This window comes from Mytilus californianus, unplaced genomic scaffold (genome assembly GCF_021869535.1).
Source record: "Mytilus californianus isolate M0D057914Y unplaced genomic scaffold, xbMytCali1.0.p SCAF_14, whole genome shotgun sequence".
In the NCBI taxonomy this organism is placed as follows: Eukaryota; Metazoa; Mollusca; class Bivalvia; order Mytilida; family Mytilidae; genus Mytilus; species Mytilus californianus.
This window is the reverse complement of record NW_026262626.1, coordinates 19,002,922-19,017,125: the sequence shown is the minus strand read 5'-3', so window position 1 is coordinate 19,017,125 and position 14,204 is coordinate 19,002,922. Positions and strand designations below refer to the sequence as shown.

General features: G+C 31.6%; 2 protein-coding genes across 3 annotated transcripts in view; both read right to left on the bottom strand.

Annotated features, from left to right (window-relative positions):
- Positions 1-5,981, bottom strand: part of LOC127724333 (guanine nucleotide exchange protein smcr8a-like) — a 32,951-nt gene extending 26,970 nt beyond the window's left edge. The window contains exons 1-4 of the mRNA XM_052231267.1: positions 5,830-5,981; positions 4,026-4,233; positions 1,909-2,000; positions 1,058-1,124 (exon numbers count right to left, since the gene is read on the bottom strand). Of these exons, the coding sequence (XP_052087227.1) occupies positions 1,058-1,124; positions 1,909-2,000; positions 4,026-4,220 (354 nt within the window). The 5' untranslated portion in view covers positions 4,221-4,233; positions 5,830-5,981. The remainder of the gene's footprint in view (positions 1-1,057; positions 1,125-1,908; positions 2,001-4,025; positions 4,234-5,829) is intronic.
- Positions 5,982-11,325: 5,344 nt separating this feature from the next.
- LOC127724334 (baculoviral IAP repeat-containing protein 2-like) overlaps positions 11,326-14,204 on the bottom strand; it is a 34,896-nt gene continuing 32,017 nt past the window's right edge. For both annotated transcript variants that reach the window (XM_052231269.1, XM_052231268.1), the window contains exon 7: positions 11,326-13,777. In XM_052231269.1, coding sequence (XP_052087229.1) covers positions 13,584-13,777 — 194 coding nt within the window. In that variant the 3' untranslated portion in view covers positions 11,326-13,583. The remainder of the gene's footprint in view (positions 13,778-14,204) is intronic.

The following is a 14,204-nucleotide window of genomic DNA, read 5'->3' as shown; positions in this document are numbered from 1 at the left end:
TTGTATTTCTCTTGTTTAACTTATGTTAATTTAGATTCTACTGTATCTTATGTTTGTTCTAATTCTGATATTGCTCTTGTCTATTCTGATCATTCTAATATCACATTTGTTTAACTAATGTCTCTATTGTTTATCTGAAATATCTCTTATTTGTTCTGATTCTAATGTGTGTCTTGTTTATTCTGATTCTAATGTGTGTCTTGTTTATTCTGATTCTAATGTGTGTCTTATTTATTCTGATTCTAATGTGTGTCTTGCCTATGCTGATTCTAATGTGTGTCTTGTTTGTTCTGATTCTTATGTGTGTCTTGTTTATTCTGATTCTAATGTGTGTCTTATTTATTCTGATTCTAATGTTTGTCTTGTTGATGCTGAATCTAATGTGTGTCTTGTTCACTCTAATTTAATGTATATCTTGTTTATCTAAATTCTAATAGCTATTTTGCCTATCTACAGTCTAATGTCACACTATGTTACCATGGTTACCACATTTTTAATTTTTTCTAAGGTTTGTCATATCTCTCCTTTTTTTGTACAACAGTAAATTGTGTGCATGTGTGAAAAATATTGTGCTATTCATAGAACAATTTTATTAACATACTAAAAACAGCATATCATATCATTGCTGATTACTAAGTATCCAATTGGTCACTACTGATAACCAAGATTAACTATAATTGAAAAATAATACCAGAATATAAATAAGAAGATGTGGTATGAATGCCAATGAGACAACTCTCCATCCAAGTCACAATATATAAGAAGTATATAAAAAGTTAACAATTATAGGTCAAAGTACGGCCTTCAACACTGAGCCTTGGCTCACAACAAACAAAAAACTATAAAGGGCCCCAAAATGACTAGTGTAAAACAATTCAAACAGGAAAACCAACGGTCTAATCTACATAAAAAAACAAGAAACGAGATTCACTTCTGAAGCACACCAACAAACCACAACCACTGTACAAGAGGCTCCTGACTAGATATAACATGGTTTATTATGGATTAAATGATAATCTAGGATCCTATAAAGGGCACCATAAAAGCATGTACTTACAAATGCATACACATTCTCTTTTGTGTCTGACATCATGACCTGTGAATCTTCTGGCATGTTGAAACCTCTAAAATTGTGAAAATATGAGATGATTATTAATATGTATATAAGTATATTCTTATTTGTTTGACCCAAAGCATTTACCACAAGACTACTGAGGAATTTCAAATAAGATTACAAACTTGAAGTTGTCAGTTGTACTACATTGAAAACACTATTTCATAATTAAATTGGTAAAATCCAAAAGGCACTACAGATAAATATATGAAGGAAATAAGAATATTTCTTACTGTTGTGATATGAATTATTTTTCCCTGGACTTAAATTTCACAATTACAATGTACCAAGGTCAAATTTAAAAAAAAGTTGTTTTTTTTAATTTTGCTTCATATTTTCTGAGAGAAAACATTTTGTGATTAAAAAGTTCTGTTATAGGTTTAAAACAAGAATTTGTATCCATAGGACATCATGCCCCACTCACACTTTTTTCTATGTTCAGCGAACCATGAAATCTAGGCCAAAACCTTGATTTAACATATAATTTTGAAACTTCACATCATTATCATAATAATGAACAAATGTACTAAATTATAGGTTGATGTTACTACTTAGACCACAAGGCCACTGAGGCCCCCTACAAATCAAGGTAAAAACAAAAAATGATGGAATCGCATTAACGCCAAAAGGAGCAAAACCAGAGAGTTGACAGAGTAATTGTCTCCTCCTATGCTTTAACAAAACCTTTTACCTGATACAAGATGGATGAATGGATAGAGGCATAGGCCGGAAAACACAATGACCAACCATTGGAGGTAGCGCATTAAAATTGAAAGTTACAACATAATACATACTGTTGTCCAGATGACCCAAGATCTACTGACATAATCCTCACTGTAAAATCATTAATGTTGAAATGTATGTCTCTGTCATTTGGAATGGTTATCTGAAATATAATTGTTGAAAATATTGTATGGTAATGAACTTGACTAACAGCATTCTTAGATATAGGGCTGTTCCATTAAAGCATAACTGTTACCCATGGAAGACATCTTGAAAACACAGTTACTTCCTAAAGAAGTTATTTGGAGACCTGCATACAAACTTATATATATGTGAATTATAGTCAATTCAAGTTACCTCCCATAGATCCCATGTAATTTTTTACCCTTGAACTGTCCTCAATGAAAGGCTTGATTTATTTATTGCTACAAAATAAACAAATAACACAATTATTCCCTTTGCATCAAGACTAGTTTACAAACTGTATGAAATTAAAAGGGAGATAACTCTATTAAAAAACCTAGTTGAGACAAATCAAAAATGTAAGTTTGATAAGCAGTAGAGTTATCTCCCATTATTTATTAAAACCTCTGTTTTGTCATAAGGAAAATAATGAAAGGTAAATATTCTAAATAGCCTGGGACCCTGGCCCAATCTCTGTTTCATGTAAATAAGGCTAGGTGTGGGGGAATAATTGTAACAATTTTTCAGCGCTATTGAGAAAATGATTTATATTTTTTGGTTTTTAAAATTTTTGTTTTTCTTCTGCTTATAGTTTCTGATTGCCCTTTTGAATCTTCTGTCTTTTTTCCCCCTATGTATTGGCAAACTCCTAAAAATAAATACATGCTGTATCAATTCAAAAACCTGTACTTTCATTGACTCTTAAAGTTCTATTTTTGCAAGAGTTAAAAATTTGTCTACGAATACTTCAAAGGCCAAACCTTTTCACTAGGATTTATTTTCGTGATTGTCTTTATCTCCGTGATTGTCTTTATCTCCGTGATTGTCTTTATTTTCGTGTTTGTTTTGTTTTTATTTTCATGTTTGTCTTGTCTTTATTTCTGATCTGCCATAAAGATCAAATTTATGTACAGAGTATTTGACAAGTTTATCTTAATTGTGAAATTAGCATTGATAATCAGCTTGATAAAAATCTCCTGTTTTACAGAATATCTATGAGGGTCAGGATGAGATTTACAGAATACAGAATAACGGGCAAAAAGTGCAAAATAAAGGGCAAACAAAATAAAGAATAGAGAAATATTGTCAGTCAGGGGACTTATTGAAATAAGTGATTTTTAATTCACTTATTTAAGTAGCAAATTCGAAGTTTTGTCACAAATCGTGATTTTGTAGTTTTACCAAAATTTTAAACACATAGGTTTAGATAATATCTTTTCATTAGTAAAATTGAAAAAAGAGAACTTTTTGCTTCTTTTAAGCAGCAAGGTTTATACCTTTGATGCAATCATTTAGCTGCAAATTCTATTTTAGTTAAAAAAAATGCTATAAAAATGGCTTTACATAATGAACTGATACTTTCTTAACAGATTTTTTCCAGCAGTGGGAGTATTTTTCCTGTAAAATTCAAGGTTTCATGTTATAGATTATCAAAATTTCACTGTTGGGGGGTGTTGAAATTAGTGGGGGTTATTAAAATAATGATACTTAAAGAAGCGATTTTTTGGAAGGAAATTGAGGTATGATTTAAACAAGTGATGTTTATGTCATTATCCTAGATTTAGTGCAAGGTTATCACCTAACATGACCCGGTCATCCTATCAACACAGATGTTGGTTCTGATAATTTTAGCAACATAATTAGTCCCTGGATCATTAGTATTCTATATTTAAAGCTACAATAAAATTAAATCACTTAGTGTAGTGATTAATTTGTACTACTTAAATAGGTGATTATTAAAGAAAGACAACTCTTACTTCCAACCTTTATGGACATAATGTTACTTGAATTAGTGATTTAGAAAATCACTCATTTAAGTAAGTCCCCTGACTGATTGTCAAAAAAGTAAAATATAGGGGATAAGGGGGGTGCTTAACTATAAAAGATAATGGACATAATGAATAAAGAATAAAGAATAGAGAAAATTGGTCTAAAAAATAAAAAAATCAAGAAAGTAGGACCCCCTTCCAGACCCTAATAAATGCTTTCAAATAATTTTGTTTACCACTGGTTTTGGTCCCTCTAATTCTGAGAATTCAGCAATGACAATGATGTCAGTGTCTAACTGTGTTATATCAGGCTGCCTATGCCATGGATTAGGTAATCTGAATGCAGGGTACAGATATTCAGGTAAGAAGGAGTCTGTGAAAGACTCATCTTCCATACAACCTTCCATGTAAGCAATGTCTGCCCCAAACATGGCTGATGGTGATCTGAAAATAGAGTTTATTCATTAAACAGTATCATATGTCAAACAGACCTTATATAAATATGTTTCCATTGTACAGGAAAAAGAAAGTGATTCAGTTTATCCTGCTATTTGTACAGTGAATTTGTGATTTAAGGGAGATAAGTCTCTTATTACATGTATATGAACTCATCTTCTCACTTTTCTTATTGAATGAAGACCTAATAGTTATATTCTGTGGTAAATGTTAATGTCTACCTCATGCTATACATGCTATATGTTGCTTCATTATTATATATCTTCATATGGCATCATCAAAGGTTGCTATTCAATATTATTGATTGATTGATTGTTGGTTGCTTAAAAGTTAACGTCCAGTGGCAAAAATTTCATGCATGTTCAGGAAGATCAATATTTTTTATTAAGTAATAACATACAATGGAGTAAATATTTGTCCATAGGCTGGAAGGAAATACAAATCAGGATCTTGTGACAGTTACATTTATCTAGACTAATATGCCATTTTTTTATATATGTATTTTTGTGAGCATGGGTTTAATTTTATATATTAAGTTTTAATGGCTGAATTACATGTACATTTGTACATGTGAGGGATTACATCAAGGTGTAATGTACAGAATGGCGGTCATATTTTAACACCTGATGATATTTTGCAAGTCACTGTGCAGATTTTCATATAGTCTTACTGTGTAGGAAATAAGAATATGCTTTATCCAAAATCAGCTTAAAGGGAGGTCCCAATCATTTTACTGCTGATCAGAAGATTGAGCTATGGGATGATCATATTTCTATACCCCAGTCAATCCTAGGAGTTACTAATTTCTTATACTATGTAGATAACGGGTAAACCTCATTAATTTTTACTACAATGAGAGTTGTTAGAAATATGGTCAACTTAGTTTGGTCTTCAGATCGGCAGTAAAATGATTGACAAAGCTATCCATTTGTAATGTTTATGTACAAGATGTACACCATAAAAACTTTATTCAAGAAGGCATTAAATAAAAGTCAAATGTGCCCTTTCAGACAACTGGCACCCTTCTGCCCTGAGATTCAAGCTGGAACACTGTAACCTCATTAATTTTTACTACAATGAATAATGAGAGTTGTTAGAAATATGGTCAACTTAGTTTGCTCTTCAGATCGGCAGTAAAATGATTGACAAAGCAGGGCATCCCTTTTAGCCATATGCATGTAGCTATTCATGTATTTAGTTCTTATTTATCCTTGGCTTTCAATGTTTGGATTTGAGTATTCATGATAAATACAAGGATTGCTCCTCATATCTCCACTTTGTTTTCCCACAAAGCAATAGGTGTCAGAAATTTGATAAAAGAATCCAAAAAAGACACTTAGATTTTGTATCCGATTTTTAAGACTACATCAGTACATGCATCTCTTTATCATGTTTACATACAAGTTTAATTACAAAATTAAGCATTGGAGCCGGAAATTTCATTAAAACAGACAAAAAAGTTAATGTAATTTCACTGACTTCAAAAAGTCTTAATCTGATTTTAGAGTATTTTTACATATATAATTTTGAAGACATAATGATAAACATTTCCGACTCCTGTGGTAAAAGTGCATAACCATGTACCACTGTTATAGGGTGTAGCAAAGCATGATTTCTTGTGATAGATAGTATCGTCTGCAGGATAAATCTGAAGCGGTGGACTAGCGAAATAATGCTTCTTTACAACATTTCAATATTTATATTTTCCACAAGAAGTCCAAAATATAAACCGGATGTGTGACATTGAAGGGTAAAATTACAACGTAAACGGACATTGTAAATGCGGGTTTTAATGCAAGTTTTAAATAGTTGTTTTAAAATCCCCAGTTCTCATCTGTATATAAAACTATTAAATTTTAGCTACCCATCACACTGTATTTGTAAATATTTGTTAAGTGTTAAACCTATATAGTGGGAGTGTTCCGATATATAACGGAGGAAAATACCTGTACAGAACAGATCAGAACAGCAAACCTGTATAGCTCACTTGGTAAAAAAATGAGCCATTTTAATTATTATGCGTATTCAATTGTTTCCTTTTTTGAATTCAATTGTGTGTGCCTTTTTGAACATCTTATCTTTGCCAGGCCTTCAATTGGTGCACGTACGTGGTAACTTTTATACTGGCAATTAAAAGAAAAAAACCGCATCAGTATACATGTACGTAAAGTTATAATTTCATCTGTTTTGTAGTGAAGTTGGTACAACTGGGAAGATGACCATGCTTTTATGTCTCTATCTTCCCGATGAAGTAAGGATTTGTATAGTTTTATACATATCCTTAATGGAGTCCATGCCAAACTCCAGAAAAGGGCTTTGGACCGGCACGGAATTTCTAAAGTGTTGTTTTCATTAGGATCAATTTATGAAAATTTATGTTAAAAAACACCTTGAGCTAATAATATCATGAATATAAAATATGTAATAGCCCACGATTCAAATTTCATTTCGTAGCTCACCTGGCCTAGAAGCCTCATCACTTGACATCCATCCGTCCGTCCGTTCGTCGTCGTAAAGTTATAAAAAAAAATATTCTCCTCTGAAACAACTACTGGCAAAAAAGGATAACAATAATTTTTTACCTGAATGTTCCTCATGGTATCTAGTTTAAAAATTGTATTTGGGGAATTGATCCATCAGCAAACATGGCCGATTTTGCTAAAATAAGAACATCGGAATAAAACGAGTTCATGGCTGAACAACCCATTTTGGAGTTATTGCCCCTGAAATGTGTTTTTGTTTTTTGCAAATTTCACTGTTGTTTGGTATTATCTTGAAAACAGATAGAGAAAAATAACCAAAACAATAAGATCTACAGATAAGTCAGCTTGGCTGAAAACGTCAAATGACCCCTTGTACTTAATTGCCTTTAAATATTGATTTTAAGCCCCTTTGCAATAATTTTTAGGAAACTATAGTTGATAAAGATAATCTTCCGATAGTCAAAATGTTGAACAAAATATGATGTACAAATTATGCACTGAGATGGATGAAATCGCCAATTGACCCACTATATGAGTTATTGCACTTGAAAGACTTATTTGAAGTTTATGCTTATTTTGCAGAAACTATAAAAGATAAAGAGAAATTGTAAATATCAAAAGTGTTTTGTAAGATAAGATCTACAAATAAATTTACATGGGCTAAATTGTCGACTGACCACTTATAATTGCCTAAAAAGATCGTGTTTGTCAATTTTCTTATCATTTTTGCAGAAACCATTATAGATAGATAGAATTTAAACCGAATTGAATAACTAAAATCAACGAAAACCATTGTTATGTTCAAGTGAAATAAGGAAACACACATTACCTTTAATTGCGTTTCTTCTTACGATCAATCTAGAGTTTTTAACAAGAATTAATTCAAACTTGCATGGTGTTAATAATGTCAGGGATATAATAAAAATGTGTTAACAAGAAATACAATACAGTATAGGCGTGCCGAACTCGGAAATCCACCATTTCTAGCAAAATTTAATTACCGCGCATTTTGTTACAAAAAGAGGACACATCGGGGTTAAAATAACCTTGGTAACGTCAAGCCAAAGGACAGACGAAAAAGAAAACACGAAGTTCATAATAAAACACTGTACGAAAATAAGATATTGCGCAACAATATCCCAACCAAATACCCTACCTGTAATTGGGAAAATGCTTACAAGTGGTATGCGTATGAACTATCTGGTTTGGTATTAATTTCATCTAACTCTGAAACAGATATGATTGCTAATCTGAACACATGTCAGTGTATACAGTTAGACAAAACAGCCATGGCTCTTATCAAAACTGTTCTTTATAGAACCATATGTTCTGTTTCTTACCAGTAAATTATAAAATGTACACTTTTGGTCTACTTATTACCTTAGATTCACCGAAATCGATGATCAGCATCGCATTAAATTTACAAGAGGTTCCTAAGAGCCTGATTCGCTCACCTGGTAATAATATGCGATTTTTATATTAATTTTTACATTTATTGCAATCAGTTAGGTTTGATTATTTGTAAATCTTATTTATATATTTTTTCTAGAATTTGTATTGATGACAATTTTTCAGTTTATAGTTTCTACCTATATCTATCAAACTTTTCATAATTGGCAAAATAAAAAAAATTTGGTAAAGAGCAAAACACCTTAAAAGGAATCTAACGATTTTGGTCTCGTTGACATGCTAATCATTTTCGCTTTTTAACGGTTCCTCTCTATCTACAGTTTATTACATAATTAAATGCGAAAATGGTATACAGAATCCCCATTCAAGAGCAATAACTCCTGTGAAGAGTCAGTTGTCAATTTCGGCAAAGTTGACTTGTTTCTAGAAATCATTATATATTTGTGCTGACCATTTATGCTATGTACAATTTCCCTCTACCTATTATAGTTTCTGACAAAAAATATCTTGCACAGGCAACATTTCTTCTAGCGTCAATTGACGATTTCGGTAATGTTAACCTATTTGTTGATCTTATTTTGTTTAACATCCCGTACGAAGCTTTGAGGCGTATAACGCCTGGAAATCAGGCGTAAACCAGTCGTAAGTGGCAGTTACGTGTCTATATCATGGCGTACAAGAGCAGGAAACGTAAATTCATGGCAGCAAGGGCGTAGAAAACAGTTAAACTTGGCGTAAATTATAATAAGCTAGGCGTAAATTTTGTTACCAGCGTAAAACAGCTTGAAGGCGTAAAATATTGACTCCCAGAATGCTTTGTTTCAAAGGATTATGGGATTTTTTTTTCAAAATTTGGCTCTCTGGTATTAGCTTGTAAGAGTTGGACTAATGGCGACTTAATATAATAATGTGCTGTTTATCTTTTGTGTTCTTTGGAACAATTTGAAATTGGACGAACACGATTATATCGATGGTCAGTTAATTTAAACATAGGAATGTATGAAATATAACATGGAAATACTTTTGTAAGTTAACTTAGATTATTCGATCTGTACTTGGAATTATGTTTTAACAGTTAAGCCTAGAATTCCTCAGCATGTTCACTTAAAGTATAGTAATTAAATCATCAAGTATTTAAGTGAAATTAGAGTATGAAGTCAGTGATTTTTCAGTTCAAATTACAATTAATGACATGACAATGAATGAATTGATTCAAATTATTAATCAATTCTCATTTAAACTTTAAACTTGTTTAAGCCACTAGCTGTGTCTGGCTCAAATGTGTTTTTTTGTATTTTTTCAATGATTTTATTTCAAGATTAACGTCAATGAGAAATTGTAAGCAATATTCTTAACTTTTGCATCAAATACACATGCCAACGTAAATTATGTACACAGGGTCATGCACTTTTTTACAGTAACAATTAGGTGCAGTATTATTTAAAGACATTACGCCTGGATTTCTTTTGACCAGACGTACTCATTTGCATATTACGCCTGGTTTTCGCCCCCAGTTACGCCTGGTTGACGCTTGGACGTGCATTCTCTAAGCAATGACGGAATAGGTATGAAGATTACGCCTGGTTTCCGTGTTATTTACAGGCGTCACATTTCGTACATGCCGTGTGATATTTGCTATTTACCGTTTTTCTCTATCTATTACATTGTTTTGCAAAAACGCTAATATGGATTAACAGGGAAAACCACTTGGACTATAAGGAGTCAGCTGACAATTTCGGCGATGCTGACTTATATGTAGATCTTTTATAATGGTCAATTGAAGATTTCGGTCATGTTGACTTATTTGTAGATCTTATTGTTTTTGATTGAAGTTTCTTTCTATCTTTAATAGATTTAGTTCCCCTATACCACGATGGAACATTTCATGGTTGATAGAATTTGACCGGCAGATCATTTTAACCCAATATTTATCTAATCCTCGGTTACAACTTTCAAATATTCAGGAATATTCAGTTTATGTTTGGTAACATTTGCTCAAGTAGTTTCAGAAGAGATTTTTTTAAGAGTTTACGTCGACAAAGACACACGCCACGTAATGACAATTGCTCACATGTGAGCCAAAACCGAGACATCAGCATACCTTGAGTGCATTATATGTCATAAATGTTTTACCATTTTGATAGAATACCAATGCCATAACACGACTGGTCATTAACATGTTGTTGTGTGGAACTAAGTGACACCATATCAAACGTATTTCCTTAATTTTAGAAATAGAATGACACAATAAATTTTGAGAGGTTAAGTAATGTGGTCTTCAACTTCGTACTTCATTTTGGCCTTTTTAATTTTTTTTTTTTGTTCGAGCGTCACTGATGAGTCTTTTGTAGACGAAACGGGCGTCGAGTGTACAACATTTTAATGATGAGTTTATTTCCAACTGTTTTTATTTGATAGCCACTGATGAGTCTTATGTAGACGAAACGCGTGTCTGGTGTACTATATTAAGGATGTACTTAGGTGAAATAAAAAAAAAATATAGAATTTAAAATTGATACTTTAAGTAAGGAACTAAATAAGCTAAAAATATTGACAGGTTATGGAGCTCCTTTTCGAGATATTTAATATATAAAAAATGGCGGTAAAAGGCTGACTCGGACTTTTGTCTTATATATTTGCATTGGTATTTTTTTGGGTCTCAAATCGAAAGAAAAGAAATCTAGAATCTGCTTAAATTTTGGTTAATGACCTTTTATGAGCTATTGAAGTCTTATATGAAAAGAAAAATGGGTGTTATGGGGCAAAATATTTTACCATGTATCGTAGGAAAAAAACCAAGGAGTCCGAACATCTGACAAGTACATCCTTAAAAGCTTAGTATATTTGATGAGACGTCTGTTTATCCAGGCCTGTGCCATATGTTTGATACTCATCAACAGATCTCATTAGCCGTAATGAGTGGGACGCACAGTTTGTAGTTAGAGATTAGGAAAGGTTCCATACTGTAACAAACCTTATCCAGTTTTTTTATCTCTTAATTTACAATTTTTAAAAAATATTCTAGGATCCGAAAAGCTGTATCACGTGTATATTCAAGAATATGTTATATTTTCAACTGAAGCTCTCTAAAATACTATCACAGTTAATACGCCTTTTCATTGATCTATTCAAGTATTGAAAGGGAACTTGGTTCGAAGTTCATTTTTTACCTTCTGGAAACACCACCGACATTTAATACACATTTAATATTTAAAAATATCCGCACAAGTCAAGACATAATTTATATGTAATAGCAGTCTATGCAAATAAAATAATATAGTTCATGAATATTTACAAATATGAAAACGTAAAACAAATCTCCAGTTAAATGCTAAAATAGGATAATTAAAAATATACTAAGTATGTCCAGTTGAATGGTAATATATAAGTTTAAAATTTACCAGTTAAATGTTTAATATCATTCTGTAATTGAAGGCAGTGTTAAATCTTCAAATGTATTTCACTTGAATGCTATATATAATGTAACTGATTAGAGCAAAATATACACAGCTAATACCGATGAAAGTTCTACAAGTATCAGGTTAATCCAAAAATACATATATATAACAGATTAGCGCAAACTATACAGATTGGTACACATGCAACAGTAGTTGCCTTGCTATTATGTCAAGTTATCACTCACACTTACTTATATTAAACAAATTCCGTTTAGTTACACGTGTAGATCTTCAATCTGTAATAGTTATACTAGCTGTCCCGACCAAAGCCCTTCTATTATCAAGTCAATCATTAACAAACTCAATTATCAAAGTACGTTCGAACTACATTATTTCAATAATAGATCAGAGACACAGTTCAATTTTGATATCCTATTGTGAAATCCACTGGATAAGTACATGACACAAACAATCAAAACAAGTAAAAACATTAACTGTACCAATTTTGCAGCACCAGATGCATATTTCGACAATTAATTTCTCTTCAGTGATGCTCGAGGCCAAAATATAAAAGTCTTATTAAATATATCCTTTTTAAACTTCAATGCCAATGTCACCAATTCAAAGGTTTACAATGTCTTGAATCAATGGAAATAAAGAATGATTATATGGCATATATTGAAATTTAGTCATATTCTGAAGTACTGTAGATAAACAATTTGTGTTCAACCAGTGTGTAATCGAATGGTACTTCTTTGGAAATAAATGACAATAATGCATATCTGTTCTTACTTGACCTCAGCTGGAATTTAAATTTGCATTTTCTAAAAAGAATGGCCTCGAGTGGCATTTAATTACTAGATATCGTATAGTTGTTTAAAGAATATTTTATCATTATCATATTTTCTATCCAATACACAAATAAATCACATCTTCAGATATAATAGACCGGAATTTATATAGGAGTTCCCATAATGTGGCTAAAAGGAAACTATAATGTTTAATAACATTATCGGTACCGATTTAACTGCACCATACACGCATTACAACATTTATTTATGTTTCGTCAACTATGCTTGATGCTAAACTATTTGAAAATTTAAAAAAACCTATAGAAACGTTGAAGAACTGGCAGGTTTTATCTTCTTGTTAATGTTTAATATTCAGTGCAGAAGAATTTCATTATAAGTCATTATTGAAGTCACAATATTAATCATCAATGCAATGTGTGTAAGTGAGCAATCAATTACAGGTACAGATATCAACTGAGGCCAACTGTAGAAGTTGATTTGTACTTGGACAGAGAATTTTCTTTAGATTTTGCACGAAATTGGCGACACTGAAAATTTTGCATTCTGTGGGCTTATCAATGACAAAGCCAGGTCTTCATTTTGAAGTGATCTGCTTCAAGGAAATCTCGCCACCCCTATCACCTCAATTTACTATTGAGTGACCTAGAAATATTAATACCTACTCATATAATTATTTATCTATATTAATATGTTAAGTCATTTTTGAGGTAGTCAGGCTACTGTAAATTCAGAAATTATTGCGTGCATTTATTATTGCGATTTTTCAAGAATGGCAAAAATGCGAGTTTATTTTTTGCGATTTCGAAAAAAACTGTATACAGATCTATGTTTCAGTTATGAAAATGCGAGTTCTTATTATTACCAACCCAGTCGCATTTTTCGCATTAATAAAATCCTCGTAATAATTTCTGAATTTACAGTATTCTATTGAGAAATAAAGCAAACTGTACAATTATGTGTTTTCAAAACAGTAAGACACTGACTTGAATCGAAAATAATATTTTCAAAGACTTGAAAGAGTTAAAATGTTGAATATTTTTTTCGTTTAAATTGAAAGTAAAACTTTGTAACTGTGCACAGTGATATATCGAGATTACCCTGGTCTAAAAGAAGATGTTGTAATTGTTCAAGGAAGTAAATTAATCGATTAAAACAATTCTTACTTCAAGTAAAATATAGTTCTATACGATATTAAATATCAAGCATTTCGTCCATAAAAATATAAATGCAGGTTGTTACATATAGACGGAAACTTTTTTAAAAACTTGAACATTACAAATAAGACAATGCATTATTTCTGCACCACATTCTATGCAACAGACAAGATGTCCACATGGCAAGAAAACTAGATTTACTTGACGCTGGCCACATATTTTGCAGATTGTCTTGTCTCTCATTTCTCTATTCTGAAGAGTGAGTGCACCAACATCTACAACAAAACAATGTGTATCTGTATATTTACAATCTTTCATGTTGCAGTTATCAATGTTGGTATAAATAATCCACGTTATAACACATTATGTGTCCCCATATTTATTAGTGTCCGATCTGATATTTGTAAATAATTAACCATTACAACTTATAAACGTTTTGTTCACAAAGTACATATATCTAGGTGATAGTCTTATAGACCAACTAAATACAGGATAGACAATGACAAGGTTAGTAAATCAAATATCATACAAGTATTCTTGAATTATTGGTATTATGTATAAGTATATGATTAAACATTAGACACTGACTCACATACTGTTTACTTTTATCCAATATCAATTACACTTTCTTCTTTTTACACAACTTTGTTTTTCTTCATTTCTTTATTTCAACATAACTATATAAGACGTTTTGACAGGGAT